Source organism: Porites lutea, chromosome 1 (assembly GCF_958299795.1).
Source record: "Porites lutea chromosome 1, jaPorLute2.1, whole genome shotgun sequence".
NCBI lineage: Eukaryota > Metazoa > Cnidaria > Anthozoa > Scleractinia > Poritidae > Porites > Porites lutea.
In genome coordinates, this window is record NC_133201.1 from 9818103 (window position 1) to 9839607 (window position 21505).

The 21505-nt window shown below is 38.8% G+C and overlaps 1 protein-coding gene across 1 annotated transcript in view; it reads left to right on the plus strand.

Moving 5' to 3' along the window:
- Positions 1–21505, plus strand: part of LOC140944592 (centrosomal protein of 104 kDa-like) — a 28043-nt gene continuing 6538 nt past the window's right edge. The window contains exons 1-28 of the mRNA XM_073393715.1: positions 1–88; positions 771–852; positions 2298–2337; positions 2816–2914; positions 3653–3715; positions 4095–4174; positions 5001–5049; positions 5210–5270; positions 5780–5835; positions 6064–6147; positions 6319–6390; positions 7437–7470; positions 7853–8010; positions 8555–8601; positions 9148–9203; positions 9737–9810; positions 9943–10113; positions 11416–11477; positions 12923–12959; positions 13766–13801; positions 14046–14111; positions 14202–14261; positions 15714–15790; positions 17033–17060; positions 17526–17606; positions 19492–19617; positions 19708–19758; positions 20215–20262. Of these exons, the coding sequence (XP_073249816.1) occupies positions 31–88; positions 771–852; positions 2298–2337; positions 2816–2914; positions 3653–3715; positions 4095–4174; positions 5001–5049; positions 5210–5270; positions 5780–5835; positions 6064–6147; positions 6319–6390; positions 7437–7470; positions 7853–8010; positions 8555–8601; positions 9148–9203; positions 9737–9810; positions 9943–10113; positions 11416–11477; positions 12923–12959; positions 13766–13801; positions 14046–14111; positions 14202–14261; positions 15714–15790; positions 17033–17060; positions 17526–17606; positions 19492–19617; positions 19708–19758; positions 20215–20262 (1956 nt within the window). The 5' untranslated portion in view covers positions 1–30. The remainder of the gene's footprint in view (positions 89–770; positions 853–2297; positions 2338–2815; positions 2915–3652; positions 3716–4094; positions 4175–5000; positions 5050–5209; positions 5271–5779; positions 5836–6063; positions 6148–6318; positions 6391–7436; positions 7471–7852; positions 8011–8554; positions 8602–9147; positions 9204–9736; positions 9811–9942; positions 10114–11415; positions 11478–12922; positions 12960–13765; positions 13802–14045; positions 14112–14201; positions 14262–15713; positions 15791–17032; positions 17061–17525; positions 17607–19491; positions 19618–19707; positions 19759–20214; positions 20263–21505) is intronic.

Here is a 21505-nt window from a genome sequence, read left to right on the forward strand (position 1 = left end):
TGTCTGTATCCTCAGGAGCTGATATTGCTAATGAACGAGCCGACTCGAATAAGGAAACTACAGCTCCTTTCTCACCAATTTATGATATGTGAGTGTTTTCTTTTTTTTTTTTTATGAGCTAATCTGATTGCTTTACCTTAATCGCTCAAGAGTGAGCAAAATTCAGTTCCTCATACATGTAATGGTTAACGGTACAGGGTTTGTAAAGATAGTCTTGAATTCTCGAAAAACACTTGAGATGTGCCCAGCAATTTTTCAGACCTGGAAAAACCCGAAAAATGGTAAAAAGTCTTGAGTTTATTTTTTTGTCAAAGCTACAACACAATTCCTTTATAAATGAATTTTTTTCGTTTTGGTCAAATCTTAATCAATCTCGCGCGGGCACTTGCAGTGCATCATGAAAGAAGCTTTGTTTCTGTATTTTTGGGGTCTCTATTGAACACCTTTTTGATAACCTTGAGTCTGGGAAAAGAAATCCAACATTATTAATATTATTACTGTTTTGGAAAAATGTCTGGACTGAAAAAGTGATGAATTTTGGATCCAAAAATCTGTACAAACCTTGTAGTAACACTGCCTACCTAAAATATGACAGTCAAACATCATGATCAGAAAAAAAGGAAATGATCAATAGTTGAAAAAGATCTTGATTGTTAAACAAATTTTCGTCTTCAGTACTATGGGAAAAGTATGGAAGGCAGTCATGATGATGTTTGGGGTTTGAAGGGTTAACCCATTATATCTTTCATTTTACATGTTGATGACATCAGCTAGTAAAGTGGAGGTTTTAATCAGCCAAGTTCCAGCTGGTCACGCACCGTCATTGCTGACTTCAAAGTTCAAACGACTTGGGTGAGTTTTAGCTCGATGTTAGTAAGCCCCTGAATTACAGTGTATGAGAAAATCTTAGTCTTGGAGCCCATTTGGTCAAGGTTGGGGTTTTAGTAGTGTAATTTAAAAACAAGAAGGACTGTATATAATACATGTGAATGGCTTCAAGATTTCTGATATACATCTACTCATTCTTGCACTAGTATTTTTTGGTCTACAAAATTGGACGTAAAGTTTAGACACTCATTAAACATTAATTCCTTTTGTTTTTCTTTATGAATTATTAATGATCGCAAAATATCAGAAGCCCTGATAGTATGACTGGTCAATGAAGCAAAATGAAAATTTATATATTTTCATTTTGAAATTTAATTTGCCTTTGGGTCCATACGGGACTTTTAAAAAGGGGCAGTCAGTGCGGACTAACAGTGGACTGTCTTTTTAGGGTTAGAAAACAATGGGACTATTGTTGTCAGATACTCATTTGCGTGGTGAAAACAATAGTCCTCAGTCTGGGTTTTACACTGACTGCTTTCCAAAAATTGGTAGCCTCCTGGCCCAGTCGTCTCCCTCGAACCTATTTTAGTCTTGTCAACACTCTGCCCTAGAGAGCATCAGAGACCTTTAGATTCTAGGACAAGAACGACTCCGGGTATGAGATTTGACGTAAAGTTTTTTTGCATATCCTCAAATTATAGACACCCTGGAAAGCTTCATTGCACTTCTTTTTCACCAAAAAATTAGCACTGTTATCTTGACTGAAGGAGCTGAAGCCATCTCACGGCCGCAAAATGATAAAACCTCTAACATGTACTTTATAACTGGTCTCTATACCATGACATTCTCACTAAAACTTGTAGTAGAATGACGACGGCAATCATGTTTTTCTGCCAAAATGATGCTGGTTCATGCACAAGCCTTACGTAGTATTGAGAAAATCTTGTACTTGTAGTTGACTCATCTCAGAACCTAAAGGCCTGTATTGTGTGATGACACTTAAAACGGCTGCAAGGGAGACTACTGGCACATCCACCCCAAGACATTCTATTGCTTGCTTCCTGTACTGGTCCTTAAATATATAGCAAATGTTTGTTCTTCTTCAAGGTTTGCTTGCCATTTTGTATAGTTCCAGATAGTGAATCCAGAACCAAAAAATATAACAACCCATTAGTTTTCAGAGCAAAAAATAGAGAACCTTATTGTCTTAACCGTAACTGTGGCAGGATTAGCTCAGTCAGTAGAACGCACTGAGAAATAAAGGTACTGCCATTGCCCTGCAAACGGCAGGCCTTCGCATAGCTTGGATGACCACGTAATATGGTGATCCCATCTCCAGTAGGAGATTTAAAAAGTGGTGTCTGCAAAGTGTCTACAGACTATGTCTTTTTTAAAAGAACATTATTTAACATTTGCAAAACAAGTGCAAATAAAATCTTACACAGTTTATTATATTTTTTCTTTTAAAGTTATGTTGGACTTTCTGACAATGAAAGCACAGGCTTCAAGGTAATGACAGAGATAAACTGGCAGGTACAAAACACAGTTCACCGGTCACAGGTCACTGCTCTATTGATAAAATAACTGAGATAAGCATTTTTTTTTACCATTAGGCTTAAACTCTTTTTGGATTGTGATTATAAGGGCAAGGAGACATGTTTAGTGTTGTTCATTTACCGTAGCACAGTGACCTGTACTCTAACCTGCACCCTGTAACCTGTGACCTATACAGCGTTTTGTACCTGCCGGAGATAAACGCTATAAATTTTTTTGGTTTATAGTATCCAGAATGTGCATGTGCAGTAGAGTGTTTTAGTAGAGGGCATTGTTTCTGCTACAGTTTATTAAAAATACTGTGTTGAGTGTAAATCTTAGGTCCATGCATAGAATCATGCTACAGTCTTATTACTGCTTCTTGTTTCTGCTATGAGATACTTGATGCAAATCTCTGGCTTTGATGTCTTATGTACATTGTATTTTATTGTAGGCAAGGGAGCTGAAATCCATCCATCTCGATGCCGAAGGGCATTTTATGAAGCTAGTTTTACATAAGAATCATGTCAACAAGTACAATATTTATAATCAGGCAAGTGGTATATAAACAAGCTAATATTGATATCTACTTTTTTATTCCACTCCAAGAAATAATTCACCACTCTAACTGTCCCACTAACAGCACAACAAAACAAGATATACAATCGTACAGTTGAACCTCCATGTCAATCACCTCTGGTTATTGACAACCTCCAAAAAGTGACTTCTTATCCAAAACACCATAATTTTCCCAGTCAAAACCTTGCAGATTAAATCTCTCATCAACAACCACCTCCTGTAAGACTGCAACTACTTTTGGGGGCTGATGGTTTTGTAATTTCCCTTTGTTTTTACTCTGGCCTCATTCTTTTAACTGACCCCTTGAAGCGTGGTCCAATCTCTGTGTTTCCTATATGACTGTAGTATGCTACTCAAAAAAAAAAACAAAGAACTTTTAGTGAGAACATGGAAGTATTACAAATATTGTGACTTCGAAATTACATGCAATAAATTATCTTATATAAAGTAGATGTGTCCAGACCTCTTCTCTTAAGAGCCCCTCCTCAAGCAACCACTAAAATGTTAGTCTTCGCATTTTGGGTGGTTGCTTATGGGAGGCTTGACTTTGTATATAGATACATATCCAGATGGGCAGTTAGAGTGGGAGATTAATATAAGTGGGGGGCCATTATTCGAGAAAGAAATGTCTGTTTACCTCTAGGCAGACTTATAATCAAGGTGGAAGGGGCCTTATAACTAGGATTTTGAGATGTTTCATTTTTGGCAATAGGTTGGTTTAGTCGCTGTAAATGTGATTGGAGATCGACTGGATGATCCACTTGATCCTAATCCTGTAAGTATTAAACAGCAACCTTCAGTCAATCTGATCATGAAGAAAGTTCTTGCACTTTCTGCATAATTTATCGGTCAGATCATGATAACTCACAAGAATCAGATACCACTTTCAGTTAAGGGGCTCCTTAAAAAAATGCTTAAATTTTGAATGTCCTGTGTTAAGGTATTTGCTGGAGCAGTTTCGTCTTAGATACAGTATTCAAATCTGATTCTTCATGGTTAGGAAATAATTCCGCCATGTGATCAGTACTATTTTATTTTTGTCTGATGTGGTCAAGTTTCATTTAAGTTATTAACCTCATTGTAATGAATGATATTGTACCTTATATAGCAAATTGTATACAATGAAATTTTATTTTTTCTCTTTCCTTTACCAGTTGAAAAATGTTGACAGCTTGGTACAGGGGTACATGAATCCCAACTCAAACCAGGGACCTGTCTGGGGGAGAATAAACAAGTATGTTCATTGAATGCAATGGGCTACAGTTGAACCTCCATAATTCGGCCAGTAATCAAAGTCCCATAGTAATAATTGTAGAAAAGAACGGAAAATTAAACGTCTATTAAATGGCCACCCCCATTAAGTGGCCACGACCACCTTTTGGCTGTCCCAACGGGAGCTCTTCCATCGTTGTCACCTGTATTAAGTGGCCATGAAGCGCTTGATACACTTATTTTGGCTTCATTTCAAGGAGATGATGGAGGAAAATACGGTCTTAGATGGAAGTTGACGAACGGTTGTGGACTAGACTTCCTCAAAGCCCGTTTATCTGGTTTCTGCTAGTTACGTGGTCAGTCAGGAAACGACTTATGTCACCTTCGGCACTCACGCAGTCGACTTGTGGCAAGTCTAGTTGTGGACCAGTAATGCTTCTCCTATCGCGCGTTTGTTTCGAAATGAAGTGTTGTTTTGACAAACCTCCATTGAGAGGCCAACCTCCATTAACCGTCCACTTACTGGTTCCCCGAGGGTGGCCGCTTAATGGGATTTCAACTGTATTATTAAAAGTGTGATTTAATTCCTGTGCATTAATACAATATTTAACATGGTACAACACAGGTTGAAGAAAAGCAGCCAAGGCTAATTTGGACCTACCTAACAACATGGAAACCTAAAGTTAAATCTGACTACAGTGAAAAATTAAGAAGTCTAATATCATTTACAATATTTTTGTTCATACACTATAGATTTATCGACACAATCAGTTATGCCAAAAAGAAAAAAAATGACATTTTGTACATAAAAGTAAATCTAAAATATTTTTGTACTCTTTGATTTATAGACCTGATTATATTTCTCGTTTGGATGACTTGTCTTTCGACATGTATCAGGTGAGACTGAACATCCCTTGCAATAAAATGAACACTTACTGGCTGGTCAATATTTCCCTTAGCTCCGATCCGCCCCGCGCATTTTTGGAGAATAATGTTCCTCCATATAACAATAATAATTTGTTGATGCTTTAATTTTTTCACGCGTGATTTTTTCTAGGATCCTGAAACAGCTGCCTTGATAAGAAAACTAAATGACAAGAAACAAGAAGCAGTTCAGCGTAAGAGCTTGAAAACCTTATTGCACTTTTCCCAAAGAAAATCGTTATGTTTTCAGAGAAAGTCAGTCGGTTATTCTTCTTTTCACAGTATAGTGACATGTCTTGATGTCCTTTCATTTTGTAGTGAAACAGCTTTTGCTTGAGAAAACAGCCGACATTATGCGACAACGCCACTGGTTTCCTCGGGCTCAGAAACTCCATAAATTCTTACTGATGAGGTGTAACTATCCTGATATAGGTACTTCTTCTGATTGGTTGAAAATTTGCCTCATCCAATCAGAAGCACTACCCAAATCTGGCTAGTGACACGTCATCAGTATGGAATTTCTGCGCTCGTTTCTCAGACGTCATTTCGCGGGGAAACCTGTGGTGACGTCGCGAAAGGTTGGCTGTTTTCACAGGCTGTAATGAAGTGTTGCAGAAAACTTTGTTTAGAGTATTCAGCACTTTACCTAGAGAATGTCACCAAATGATTTTTAATTCTATTCTTATGTACTATACATTAACAGAGGAAAGATACGACTATGCTAAGAAGCTGACGGCTGTCATCTCAGACTTGTATAAGGTTTGTAAAACCAAAATTTAGAATTCATTTTATAATACACCAGCCGAGGTATTTTAAGATGTTTAGTAACTAATGTGCCTGAAACGAAACTCAGCCTAGCTAGGTTGAGTTCATTTTGAATTTTGATAGTATTTTCTCATGTTTGGGTTGTTTGTTTAGTTTGTGTTTTCATATTCTCTTTTCGAGTTCTTGTTGTAAATTACAAAAGATGTTTGTTTTCGTTTAAAGGTTGGAGAGAGACTTGGTCGTTATGAAGTCGAAAAGAAGAAAGCTGTCGAAATGGAGAATTATGATCTTGCCATGGAAAAGAAAGTATGTTCACATCCTTTTACATGTGTATCATGGCTCCAGAAATGTCCCTTCCTGAAAAAGTAGATTTTCGTCCACGCACGTCATCTGCTGGCTAAATCATTAGGATACTAAAGCAACCTCGACGGCGCCGGGGTGAAAACGTGACTTAATTTGATTTTCTGTTTCTGGCAGAGGCAGAGCGATGAATTCCGTCTGTACGTCTACAAGCAACTTGACATTCAAGAGCTGTTAGAGCTAGATGGGGTAAGGTGCAACATAGTTAACGTTAAGATATTTGTATGCAGAGGACACTTACTACAGAAAGCCCATTGTGGGTGTCCCACATTGTTGAGAGCTACCTAGATACCCGGCGCTCATGTGCTTTGAGGCTTCGGCCGGATGCCGATGCATGTTCAAGCGAAGGCCCAACCAACGAAAAGGGTCAACGAAAGACTCGAATGTAACATGAAACCGCTCATTTAACGACTGTGTCGCCTATAGAGTGGAGGTGGGTGCTCGGGATATCCGAGGGCTTCCACGTTTGGCGAAGCCAGCCCTTAGACAGAGTTACGCCCCTATGGCTGGTAAACCCGCGCCTTCCAGCCGTGAGCTCCCACACCAATGGAACCAGGCACCTGTCACACTGATTTATCAGTAGAAAAAATAAAGGGGGAGGGATGGGGGCAAATGAAATGATCCAAAGGCTTAACGAAGGGAATGGTCGCCCGGAAACGCTGTACTAAGCACATGGAGTATGATGCAAGCAAAGCTGACCGCGCTTGCGCAACTATACTGACCGCTGACCGACAACACGAGAGGGCGCTCCTTTTTGTTAATTGCGTTAAACTTCATTTAACTTCATGAAAATTCTCGGCACCTAGGATATTTGAGTCACACTCGTGACCAAATTGGAATCAAATTCGAAAGCGAATGAAAACGAAGACGTTTCCGGAAAGGACGAATATGACAGAATCAAAAACAGAAAGCGTAGAGCAGAAGGTTATCTTATGTTTGTGATTCCACCGCTTACGATCTTTAGTCTCGAATGGCACTATGGGACTTTTTTGGGGGACGAATTTTGACACAGTGTTCTGCGCAACCTGTCTCGTTTGTCGTCTTGAAAATGTTGGTTGGTCTTGAAACATGATTGAAACGCTAGTCCTTGCTGTCCTTATATAATTAATGGGATAATTTGGACTGACGGTAATGGTGTAGAAAAGTTTCCCAAGTCTTTAATATACACCTCAAGGTTTACAGGTAGAATATTTATTGAACAATACAATGCTTATTTTTGTCTCTTTTCTGTGCAGCGGCTGTCACATGAACACAAGCCAATAAACATAAGTAAGTATATCATTGCGTTTCGATGTTGTCTCTTTGTAAGTCGTGTGATAGCCTGCGAGCAAGCTCTCCTATTTGGGCGAGTGAAACGAGTATCGCGAGAACGCCCCTCGTTCGCGCGTTCTCGCGAGGCTCGCTTCGCTTGCCCAAATAGGAGAGCTTGCTCGCAGGCTAGTCGTGTGAAGGACGTTGAGATTATGTTTGGAATATTTCGCTCTGAGGACTGCTTTGATCTGAATCCAAGTCTTAATCGTAACTTAAGTTTCTTGATAGCTCTATCTATGGGTTTCTCAAGTTCTTATCCTCATGTATACTTAAAGATAAATGAACTTCCCTCACTTTTAATAATCATGGCATTCTCAGCGTATTTTTTTGACGTTTTCAGCCCCACCACCCCTCCCTCCCATAGTAACAGATCACAGTCGTCAGCCTCCTCCCCCTCAACATCAAGAGGAAGACAAAAGAACACCGCCCCCGCTGGCGCCAATCAGAGAACGGTATTCACCGCAAGAGGAGACGCCACCTGCCATTAGCTTCAGAAAGGTATCGGCCTCTAGAAATACCATTATACAGTCTACGCTCCCTTTGCAACCACTAGTTAGGGCGTACTTCATGCCGCTTAAGGTGCCCCAAAGGTATTAATTAGCCTGTTGGTCACCTTTTTGAATGGCGCTTTTCAACGGGAAAGATTCGATTTCTTATGATTTTTGGCCCCCTTAATAAAGAATGGTGGAACGTTACAAAAATGTTATTGAGTTTCTGACCGTAGGTATGGAAACGAAAACGGAAACGTTGAAGATTTAAGTTACATTGACACGATGACTTTGTTTACATTGACACGACAAATTTAGGATGCATAAGTTGCTGGCAGCTACATGTAGCTAGGTTGCCAAACTGTATTTAGCTTGAAGTACACGTAATTTTTATTACAGAGGCACAATTTGATTTGAGAAAATGAAATAAGCATTTTAGTCATAAACATCCCTCCTTGTCGAGCAGTTATGCGCCATATGAAAACAGGTATTTAGACAATAGGTGCTATTTGTCTATTTAGTTACAACAGCTAAAATTGATATTCCTTCCACAGGAGGATCTTGCTGATGATCGGCCTCTCCCAGCATTAAACAACAAAAGGTAAATCTATTCCGCCTTGTTGAACCGCTTTTCACAGTCACACCAGGTCAAGCGTACCCCCCTAGATTGTATTAACGAATCGATTATTTGAAAAGTGAATCTGTTAGGCGTTGCCGCAACTAATATCAAATTCAAATCTGCATCTCAATGCGTAATGAGCAGTGAATTTTTTTATCATAACTTCTCAGTATCCAGTCAGATTAAAAAATCTTTGAATGGATAAAATTGCTTTCATGACATGGCATGATTTATACTGTGAATCACGTGACAAAACGTGTGGGACGGCGGTTGCGAGCTACCCGTGATCTTCCGGGACGTTTTGGCTCGTGATTTACAGTAAAAATCACGTGACAAAACGTTGAACTACATCACTTGTTAAAGATTCCGAGATGGAATCGGAAGCTTGTGTGTGCCAAAAGTTTTATCTGGAGTTTGAAACCTCGTTTATGTTATTTACAAACTTCCTATTGAAAGAAGTGAACTATTGAAAGAAACATTGATATAAGCTTGTCATAAATGCTTTGTGTTTTACTTTTATTCTGCTAGACCCACAGAAATCGAACAAGAAGGGGAAAGTCCCACGGAAAATGTTACAAACTCAGGTCCGACCAGGTTTATCCGTTCTCGCCTAACTAATCTTTATCTATAGTATTATGTTCCTTTTTGTCAGGCTTTTAGTCATTGGAAGGAATTTATAAAACTGTTTTTCTTTGATTAAAGGAATTGCGCAGGGAACAGACTTCCAAGACATGGAAGTATTTCGAGTTCTTGGATGTTGATGATGTTGTTGTTTCTCTTTGTCGCCAGCTTTTAGTTTGTTGTAGTCTCAATGCTTAATTGTCTTCTTTCTGCGATAATTTAAGTGCCTTGTCTTTGCAATCTTGGGGCGGAACAATCAACATTCAGAGCTGGCTGGAATTCGCAATACATGAAATTTCTTTGTTTCTGCATAGTCAAATCTTCGTGATCGCGTTCGAAAGTCCCTCACATTAAAATTGTTTTAAATGTTTAAACCCTGAAAGAAGTGGTGTAATGACACTGTTAGCTCACCAAAGATGCAAACTCCAATCGTAGATAGCTATGCATATACACCTGTAACAATAATTGCTCACGTGGAGGTTTTCTTTGTTGACAGATGGTCCCGAGCCTCTAAAAGAAAATGATCTTAGAACTGCGTCACTAATCATCGAAGTTTTTGGAGAAAACCTGGTAAGTACGTTAACCCCTTGGCTACGGATCCCTATTTTTTTTTACCGGTAGGCAAGTTTTCTACACTTACGGCTAACCAAAAAAGTTAACTTTGCGCGTTCATAATGGACGGTTATTTGATTGGTCTTTTAGGTACAGCATGCTTATTCCAAACAGTGGAAGTATCGCCAAGAGGCCATGGAAAATGTTGACAAGGAACTGACCGCTGACACACCAGAACTGACGTCAGACAAAGATCCCAAGACTGTTGTCAAGGCCACTGTCCTTCTTATTCAGAAGAGAATCAACGATCAAGTGTTTTCAGTAAGATTGAAGAACGTTATTCTTCCAAAGTAGATGAAAACTAACGAAGATATCGCTCTGCAAAGACGCGAAATTTTACAGACATTCGTCTCTTAGGAGGGCATTTGGTGCCTCCGATACAAACTTCTGTAACATTTTGCAACTTTTTTGAGCAGTATCTTCACTCTTTTCAGACATATCACCCTCAAACTTGAAAAGTGTACCAATGTAAATGCGTTCTTTCCAGCGGTGTGCATGGATTTATACCAACTGATTCTTGTTACTAAAAGGTTGTGAAAAACCGTGGTAGGGTCTATGATTGCGGGCGGTTAAGTTACTTTTCACTTTGCAACCTAACAAGGACCATTACCGTCGGTTGCATCTAAGCGTGTACACCTGAAGAAAAAACGTGTTCTAACTGGGTGCAAACATGACATCTTTTGCCGCCAAACAGCGGCTGTTGTCGACTTGATTTGTTTTCGTTCAACAAAATATTCTTTGCAAGAATTTTTAAACGTTAAGATCAATTTCTGGAGACAAGTGTGCTGTTTCTGAGCAAGAAATATGCCTGAAAGTTGAGAAAAGTGAAATATGAGTGGAACGCGCTGATCAAAAACAAATAAACAATTTACCTTTGGCGCGACAGTTTGCTTTAATGACTGTCAAACTTCAACTGTTTGGCAGCAAAACACGTGATGCCTGGCACGTCTGGCACCCTATAAGAACATGTCTTTTTGTCTCGTGTCCACGCTTAGATGCAACCGACGGTAGATTGAGCAGCAATCACGAGACTGATTACGAGTACGATTTTTCCAACCAAGTTCAAGTCGTTCTCTTACTCCATTACATTCTCGTTCGTCAATATTTTTTTTTTTTTGCGGGGGGGGGGGGGGGGGGGTTAAAAAAACAACAACAAACAGAACAGAACAGGAAAACAAGCAAACCAAGGTCACATCATTAATTGGAAGCCTAGTGAAAAGAACGTCAATGGAGCTTTTCATCTTGTGTCTCGCATGTTAAATCCTTTTTGCAATACGACAATTTGAATATTATGTTACGAAAATGGGGAACGGGAAAATAGCGAATGGGAACAAAACCTAAATTAAACCCTATCCCTGTCAGTAACTTCATCACACATTCTCTGTTTTGTTTCCATTTATTATTTTCCCGTTCCCGTTTCCCGTTCTCCGTCGCCGTTTTCCGTTTCCCGTTCGTCATTCCCCGTGCCCCGATCTCCTTTTTAGTAACATCCATTTGAATATAGTAAATGACGTATTTTATCTAATTCTTCGATACGTAACGCTTAAATGCCTTGTTCCTTAGGTATTTAATACCTGCCTTGTGGTATTACGTTCACTGATCAAGACCTACATTCCTCATCACAAGTAAGACTTTTTAAAACTCTCTTTGTCAGCCACGGTAAACTATTCATAGCTATGTTTTCCCCGGGGTTTTCAGTAACATTATTACTACAGGATTCATAGATGAAACAAGAGGACGTGAGCTCCGAAGCCAGAAACGTGTAGAGGAGAGACAACTTTTCGCTACACTCGCTTCCTCGAGGTGGTTGAAAGTGGAAACTCTGACGGTCATTTCCCCGAGTTCCCTAAGGCCTGTTTCTCAAAAGTCTCGGCAACGTTTCGGAAAACTGTTTTGTGTTTGCCGTGTTTACATTCAAGATCAAAGTTCCAATAATTTTGAAAATGATGCAATGAAACTATCAGTTAACGAAGCAAAATTGACTAAGAACTGTGCTACTATTCAACAAGTCTTGATTTTAAAATTTGCCTTCGGGCCCGAAACATTTCCGGGCCTTTCGAGAAACGGGGCCCCGGACCCGAAAGGCCTTACCATGAAGGACTATTAAGGCGTTAAAACAATCACAGAGATTTAAATGTAAAGGTAAGCAAACCAAGGCTCAATTCTTCAGAAAACAATATGCCCTAAGTTTCCCCCCGGTCTTAACTTGCAAGCGAAGCTACGTGCGACGCCATTGATATGAAAATGATTTTTTTATTCGCATGCAAATACAGTCAAACCCCCTGGCACAGTTGTTCGAACTCCGGTTAGTGCTAACCTCGGGTTAGCGACACCCTATGAACTTTTCATGGCCCACTCAGTGTCCGTACTAACGGGATTTTACTGTAAAACTCATTTGCACAAGATAGGTTTTGTACTTACCCTCGTTTTGAAAGTGAGAGTTTTTGGAACTCGGAAATGACCTATTAGTGTTCCATGAGACCACCGGACCGGTTTAAGGTCAAGTCACGTGAAATGCTGAGTTATGTGTCTCGAAATTTTATCAGGCTCAACAATATCGTAGCATCCCTATTACCATTTGCCGCGCTTGTTTCTTCTAATCGAAGGTTTCTAGAACGAGGTAGATTACCGCGCTTGTTTCATTGTTAATCAAGAGTTAAAGAGCGAGATATATTACACATTTATACTGCATGTTACACATTAATTCCGCTTGTTTCGTCTCATGATGTTTTAAAAAACTGATATTTATTAACACACACTCTTTATTTAACAAAAACTAACTTTGCTTCTCTGTGCACTTCACCTGATAAAATTAGGGCGACATGACTCCGCATTTTGGGCGACTTAACTCTGGTTACGGGCGACATATCTTCGAGCGAGCTGATTTTCGGGCGACTTGACCGGTTACCCACCGGACCAGCTCCCGCTCTCAGACGAAACCTGTGCTTGTATGATACGATGATTCGTTTTTTGGGGGCACAATAATAGGGCCAAAATACCTAATATTTGCTGTTCCTTATTGGTTTAATGGTCAAACCTATTGATAAACAATTGTTTTATCTTCTTTTAGGATCGTCAAATCAGAAATGTCACATGTCGTGGAAAAGGTCAGTTATACCTTGTGAACGCTTGTTATATTTTTAGAAAATGATTCATTATCAACTTGAAGTTGATGAGACAGAAAACGGTAGTCAATGTTAAGACGAAAATGTTGTTTTGAAAGTAATTGCCAAGTATGTAGCTATCTTTTGCCTTGGTTGCTGTGTTGGATGGGAGTGGTTGTAATGGTTGTTGTTTGGGTGATGAACATTCGTCGATATGGCCATGACATCTTCAGTTTCCCTCCCTCTACCCACCCCCCTCCTCCCGCTTAAAGTTAGTATGTGTAATCAAATGGTGATCAGTGAAATTAGGGAAATTATTAGGATTTGGACAAAACGCAAGTGAAATTCGCTAATTTACTAGTATACCGTGTGATTACTTATTAATATCATGTGTCAGAAATTACGCCCACAATCGTTGACACTATGATGTTTTTCGTATCAATCGAGAAGTCCATGCACTGAAAAGTTAAGAGGTTGAATTCATAATTTTCTGTATTTGTCGACTAAATATCCGTTAGAATCCTTTTTGATGTGCTCTTTTGTGTGTTTCGGTTTTCGAAACCGTCATTTAATGCCCTGACATCTTCATTCATAACATTTTAAAACCTTGACGCCATTTTGGCACTGAGACATACAGCACGTTACCATAGCAAATTCATAATTACACATGTGAAAGTATAAATTAACGCTGAAATTTAGCGCCAAAATTAAAGAGTAATTTGTCACCCATGATGTTAAAGATTTATCTTATCAAAAAGCATCATTTCCATGAATAATGCCGTCCATATTTTTCCTTTTCTTGTTGCCAGGTAACTCCACCGCTTTTAACCAAGTCTGGTGAAATGGTAAGTGAGTGTGTATGACTTGATCAATAAGAGAATATGAAAGTGCTTTTGAAGTTTACAGATTAAATATAACACATGTACAGCTTATTATTGTGTATGTGAGATTTGGAGTTTGCAAGGTTTACAGTTCACGGTTGTGTTTAGATGGTTGAGAAAATAAGACAACTAGAATCATGAAATTAACTTTGGCTTCCTAGCTGGTTGGTCGTAAAAACCGGTCTGACAATAATGTTTTTGTTTTCAGGCTGCCAGAAGTCGTGATGCTGCCACTGCTATGATCTTGGATCTAGCTGTACACAAAGACATCAAGGTTTGTAACTAGCACAGGAGCGTACAGGTTCGATAATTGTCTCCTTACTGTTGTCTTGTAGCCTGATGTAATTCTTTTTGCTTTTTATAGCCACTTGGTGTTATCCCAGACATTGTAACGCGGCCTTTTAAAGGAAAACAGCAAGTTACAGTGAGTTAAATTTTAATAGCACATAAATTAAAAGGAGCTTTTATGTTCAGTTTAGCTAAATTCAGCCGTAAGGAATTTGCTACCCAAGCAGGCGTAGGCAATTCCTGGCAGATGCCACCTGAGTTGATCCACAAAAAGTACAAAGTGGCGTATTTCAATCAATCAACAACTTTATTTAAGTGTCTAGTCTTCTAGCTTGCCGTCAGGCCTACTAATCGGGGACACTACTTAAATAACTTATTAATAAGAAATATATGTACATAATACTATAAGCCAATAAGATTTAACTATTCTAAAAACTACTTAAAAGATACACGATATTCAATATGCTTCGAAAATACACCTATGTAATAAATTAGAAAAAACTATATATACAATTTCATAATATATCAACTCTACCAGTTATGATATTTCCTGTTTAAGAATTATGAGTCACACAGGTGGCACCCTTTGCATGCGTTATCACTAACCAATTTGCTCAGATCTTTTCTCCTTATATTTGCTTTAAACCTGCTTAAGGAGGTCTCGTTTCTGTCCTTCATACTCAATTTTGACCATAAAAATGGCCCAAAAAATCTGAGGGAATGCTTTCCATATTTAACAGTTTTTACCCTTTGAACGTGAAAGTCCGAGTTCCTCAGGTTGTAATTCGAAAATGATGACGAGAAGAGTTCTAGTATGTTGTAAGGCAGTAATCTATTCCTTATTTTGAACATAAAGATAGCGATATTAACGCGAGACATTCAATGTGAAACGTTCATTTAGGATAGCGTGAGTCAGTTTTCTAATGTGGATGTATGAGTATCCTACGGTAGTTGAATTACATCAATGTTACAGCTGTTGCAAAACTCTATCATATGTTGTAAGGTACACTGACATAAATTATGCTTGGCCAGATACAAATAACCGCCAAAAAAAGAAGCCACGATTGAGAAGAAGCCCAAAAATCTGTGGAAACGTATTACCCTAATCGTGCAGTGGCAAGAAATCCAGGGTAAAAGGTTCAAGCGAAAACATAGAAGGCAAAACACCTCATTATATTTTTAGACTACTCTCCAAAAAGAACTAATTTCAAAAGAGTGCAAGACCAAATGCCGGAATACGCAGATTCAGTTCAGGTGATCCAGATATGGATATTCCGAAGTCGAAAGAATATGAAACCTCGGAAAAGACACTTAACAAAACAAAACGAAAACTACCACCACGACTTAGGTGACGTAAAATGGCACAAATCTCGCACCAAAACCATAGTCCGAAAACTATCCTACGAACCTTTCCTTGCTTCTTAGCCATGCCGTCAGAAAATTAATTCCTGACTAATTCGTTCTTATGTTTCTCAAACGTCAGAAATTACATTTCCCGTAATCTTACCATCCTAATTATAATTTGTTAGTTAGCTCTGGCTACTTATTTATATATTTTCTCGCTCACTTGTGTTGTTTGAAATTGCAGGCAAGAATGTACAAGAGTAGGATAGAGATAATTGAAAAACTTGTAGGAGTTCTTGAGTTAGACTCTGATAAAAATGGGTAAGTTGGAAATAGAAAAATGGATTGCTTTTGTCGCGTAATGTTTGAACCCTATTCCAACAGATACAAAATTTTTGTCCAACAAAACGACAACACTGCTGGGTCGTGTTTGTTCCTTACGAACAAGCCAAAAAGTTTAAACCTGATCCAACAGCATCCATCACTGTTCAAGGATATAATTGAGACCTTTAGATTCGAAGCCGAAGGTTTTTTTCGCATATTCGCATATTTTTAGAGATTAAAAAAAACAACAACAACAAAGCCGATTCTTTCTTTCGACTTAATTTCAATGTCTCATTGACGTGGATAACAGAGAAAAATAGACACCCCTGAAAACTCCATTTTACAGAGTGTTTTTTTCTTAGCAGAAGCGTTACTAGTAACACAGTTTTTTTTTATTGAAGGTGTTCAAAACCCTCTCCCGATCGCAAAGTGATAAAACTTCTAACATTTAATAACTTGCTTCCGTCACTACGACATTCTTGTTAAAACTCGTGGTAGATTGACGACAGCTACCACGTTTTCCCGCCAAAATGACGCTGGTTCACGCGCGAGCACTACTTAGTACTGAGAAAATCTCCTACTCGATCTTAGTTGTCCTCGTCTTGGAATCTAAAGCTATCTTATAAGATTTCAAGTTGCTAAGTGTCTGCAGTTACAAGGTAGAGTATTGAACAGCTAGGAAATTCTTCTGTTTCTGTTTTTTTTTTCTTTCCAATGAAAGGAGTTGAAGTGATACTCTATAACAGCTGGAGTCGGAAATCCCCGCCCCCCATCCTGGTGTCGACGCCATATGTGGGTTGAATTTGTTGTTGTTTCTCTCCCTTGCTCCGAGAGGTTTTATCCGGGTACTCCGGTTTGCCCTCTCCTTTAAATACAACACGTCCGAATTCCAATTCGATCTGGAACGCACGGACACGTTTAAACGAGTTCTTGAGAACTCCTATAAGTGCTCCGTAGGTAAACAAATCACAGTTGGAATTTTTTTAGTGAGCCCTGCTGATGTTGGATGCTGAACCGGAACAACATTAAGTTTTAGTTTTGTGCAAGCGCCTTATGCGTCATTTCTAACATTCTTTTATTTTTCGAGACAGTTAAATTTGCTTTCTTTTCTATGTATATGCTACGCGATTTCAGAGACCTTTTCATCCTGTTGAGCTCGAGTTCGAGTTTTTAAACACTTTCAGTGTGCTTTAGGTAGAAGCCTGTATTCCTAACGTAATTATTTCTTTTTGTTGCCAGGAGTCTTTCCACTGGAAAAATAATGAGGGTAAAATTATTTCATTGATTTCTAGGGTAGTTTAGCATGATAGTTTTCACTCAGTGGTAGAAACGTTTGCACTTCAAGATGGTTTATATAATAATGACTGTGTTTCCTTAAATGATCCTCCCTTCTCCCGACCAAAATAGCAAATAGGCGTCCCCGACCCTCTAATTAATGCCCCCTGCCGTCCTAACGTTCTTGAATAGAAAGGAATCGCGTTTTGATCTTCGATAATAGTGCCATCTCCTTCATTAGGGCAGTTCCTGTTATTCCCGCTATCTTGTGCCTGCAGAGCTCTTTTATGTGCATTAATAAATTTATGTAGCCTAACTGAAGTAATTCCTTGTAGAGGAGACTTAATACCCCAACACTTCTTTGAATAAGCGCCGTCTCTTTTGCCCAAGTTTTAAATAAGCGCTCGGGTGGTTAGGGAAGACTGTAAATGGTCTTCCTTATTTTCTCTCTTACCAGGTTGTTTTACCCGCGCTCGAACACACTAGCGGTGATGTGAGGGATCCTGCATGTCGGCTGATTCTTGAGCTGTACAGAAAGGTGAAGACAGTGTTGAATGTTTTATTACAGTTTTATACTCAAACTAACACAAATGGATGAAGAAACTATTAAAGCAACGGCTTACAAAATGAAAAAAAAAAAAACGAGGCGAATCGAAATTTCCACCGAGTCAAGCAACAGCTCGTTCAGACGAGTTGTGTAATGACCATTCTTTTAGTATTTACCTTAGCTAACTTCATTCTGGATTAGTTCTCGATGGGGGAAGTTCCAGTAAGAAAAATGTTACAAGTGAGAAGCTAGAGAAGCAAATAAATGCCCAGGAATTGCCGTATTCATGACAAGGTCAATACTTTTTTATCTACTAGTAAAAACCAAAAGTTACGTAGTGCGGGCGACAGCGGTCGAAGGTCAAACCGCTTTTGTTCCATCTCTGTGCTTCGCGTGGGTTTCATGTGACAGATGATCAAAACACGCGTGATCAGATTACGAGGGGCAGAAGGTCGAAACGCGCTTGTTCAAATTGCGTTCTGTGTATTCCATTCATTCTTAGTGGAAGTTCAAACGAATGTTGCTACATACATGCGGCGCATGCGTAATAACAACCTGAAGATTGAGATTACAGGCTCCTCTTGTCTCCCGCAACTAGCGTTTCAACTGAAAAATTTCCACAAATATAAACCACTGAACAATTTTAACGTTACTTAAACTGATGTGAACTGAGATGACTTTTTGTTACCAGTATTGTGGACATTCCACAGTCAGATGTAAGAATGCAAAGAAGATCATCTCAGTTAAACACACAACGTAATTATGCAGTTGCCAAAAGAAAGCCTGGAAAAAACTCAGGCTTGCCAGGATTCCAACCCTGACCTCTGCGATACTGGTGCAGCGCTCTAATCAATTGAGCTACAATCTTGGACAAAAATGTTGAGAAAAATGGATGTTACCATGTCTAGTTTGAAGGCAAAACTTTTGAAAGCACTGGCAACTACAAATACTCCCCCTTCGCTCCATCCCCCTCCCCCCTCCCCCCCCTTCCAAAAAAGATGAAAATGAAAAATTGAATATTTGAATTTCATATCTTGGAACCGCGGAGTAAAGAAATAAATGAAGATCATCGCAGTTAAAGTCGAAACTTATTCAGTTGTCTCCAATTTTTCTTTTCCTTCTGAAAAAAAAAAGAAAATTTACACGCCCATGAAAGTACGATTTCTATCACTTAAGATAAACGTGTAGATTTAGTCTGGATTCATTATTTCATATCTTCGTAACAACGCCAAAACAGGTACATCCAGAAAAATATATAGATACATTAATTTCTCTTATTATTCATTCAAAATATTTCCCCGCACAATTCACCATAACCAGTTAATGATGACCAAATTTGGAAGAATTTTGTGTTTAACGAGGAAATGACGTCAAGAAAGCAGCCGCTACAGGTTATTGCACCGTTAACGGAGAAGACCTGGGGATGAGGTTGAGTTGTTTTCGGTGTGAAAACTAAAATGGCGGACACTTAACTCGTTTCAAGAGTGAGAACTACAGCTGGGACTAGGCGAAATAATGGCTAAAAACAGCAAGAAGACAACTCGGAGGGCGACATCTGCTATTTGAAGAATATTTGCCGAGCTGGACAAACCTAAACGTACACAATCAAAGATGAACTTAACATCGATGCAGGTAAGCATGTTTTAGCTATGTTTTTAAACTAAAAATTATTTTGAATGAATAAGAAAGCAATTAATGAATTCGGCTTTCGTAGGATATGAAGAATTAAGCGGATTGAGGAGGGTGTTATTCAGCCTCGATAACAGCCTCCTCGATCCGCTTAATTCTTCATATCCAACGAAAGCCGAATTCATTACGTGTTAAATATATCCTAAGTCTTGCAACCCATTATGTATGTAAATACTTCTTGTCGTAGGTCAAAGATAAAGTTCGTGATTATCTGCCTCCTGATGAACCAGCCACCAGGAAAAACCCGCTGTATAGAAACCTGTTTGACGGGTTTGACAAGATCGATGGCAAGCCTACAGAAGCAGAGAGAAGGGTTTGTCTAAAAATGTTTTGTTTAAAAGTAAGGGATAAAGAGGATGTTTAAGGACTAACGCTATATTATGTAATGTTCATATATTTACAGGCTCAAGCTAAAGCTGCTACTGAGAATTCTGAGAAAGCAAAACAAGCCGAGGTATAGCCCAACTATCCAATATAAATTCTTCAGTTTCATCTCCGTACATTTCCGTAAAGAATAAGTCAAGAGAATATCAGAGCGTTAGTATGACTAGTATAACACTTTGCATTATCGGAAATAAAACAAGGACATTTCCTTAACAAGAGATATCCCACAATTTTAAGCGTTGAATATATTATTGCTTTACCTTGGATTTTGTGCATTTTTTATTAAAATCTCGAGAGTGTGATCAGCGACTCACCCTCCCCACCCCCCAGATATGATGAGCTATGGACCACCCTTCACGCACACCTGTGGACAGCAACCATTCTCGTCCTTCCAAATTTCATTGTGTATTTTTTGTGTATTTTACGAGGTTAGATTATCGGTAGCTATTTTACTTCTGTTAAATCCAATGATTTTACTCCTAGAAACAAACCCCAGAAAATTCGATTGTTCTCTTTTCCTCCTTAGATCGCAGCGTTACAGGCCCAATTGCAGGCGCTAAGAGACATGGCTGGGGTATGTATAGCCGTGTATGATTGTTTTATTAACCTTCAATAAAATAGAAGCTTTTTGATCCTTTTAGTGACTGGTTTAAACGAAGTCAGTGATTTTTCCATTAATTTGTTGTTCCTTAACCTTTGACCGTTAACCCTTAAGCGTTGTATTGGAATATTTTCTAAAATAAGATACTTTGTTAAGCACTAAGTCCTTATTCAGTTATATTACTCACTGATTTATGCCTTCTTGGCTTATAGCTTAATTAACTGGGAAAGGCCACTTATTATCTTTTAGAAGAAAGCAGTAAGGATAATTATCTTCTCTGATTATAAATCCCATTGTTGTCCACTCTTGCATGAGCAAAGGCTACTTTAATTATGTGATTTAATATATCTAGACAATGCTTTTTTATGTACGACTTACTCAAACAGTTTCCTTAGTAAATATACTTTTAAACCATTAAAAAAGTACAGCAATATGAAACCAGACCGGCGTCTAACAAGTCTTATTATTATTCGATGTAAATTTTTCTTCCTTTTCATTAGCCGAAAGCCCACCACGTGACCTGCAAATAACTGCCTACAAATAATGGTCTGCTCATGCGCAATGTCGTCCAACTGTGTTTGGCTGCAAATAATATTCTGCTCATGCGTAAACGAAACCACGCTTTTCTCCTTCTTGGGATCGTTTTTGCGTGTAAAAAGGTAGATCGCATCGCTTCCCGAAGATGGTCGTTAAAAAACAAACTTGGCGATCTCAAAATATCGCGATTTGCCAGTGTCTCGCACATCAATAATTTGCCTCAGCCTTCGGCTTCGGCAAATAATTGATCTGCTCGCCACTGACAATTCACGATGTTTTACTCAACCTCGTCCAATAATTGTTAATTATTTCCTTATAGCTAGGACCATTGTTCATTCTTACCTGACGCACAAGTGGTCTTGATCTTTGTCGGACGTTAATACCCAACCACTTTAGGGATTATATGCGGTTATATAATGTTTGTTCTCTCTGGCAACAATCATTTTAAGCCTGTTTTTCACTAGTTTCGGAGTCGTAATCAAAGTCGAATGAGTGGTCATGAATTAGTGAATGTCGTAATCGTAAGCGGAGTTATTTCTGAAGAATAAACCAACCAATACCAGTGCTTTTTCCCGGTTCCTGATTATTTATGGAAGCGAAAAGCTGTTTATAGCTAAATTTTGCTCTTGACGCTAATCGTCAAGTACCACATTGTCTGAAAAAGAAAAAATATGCACGC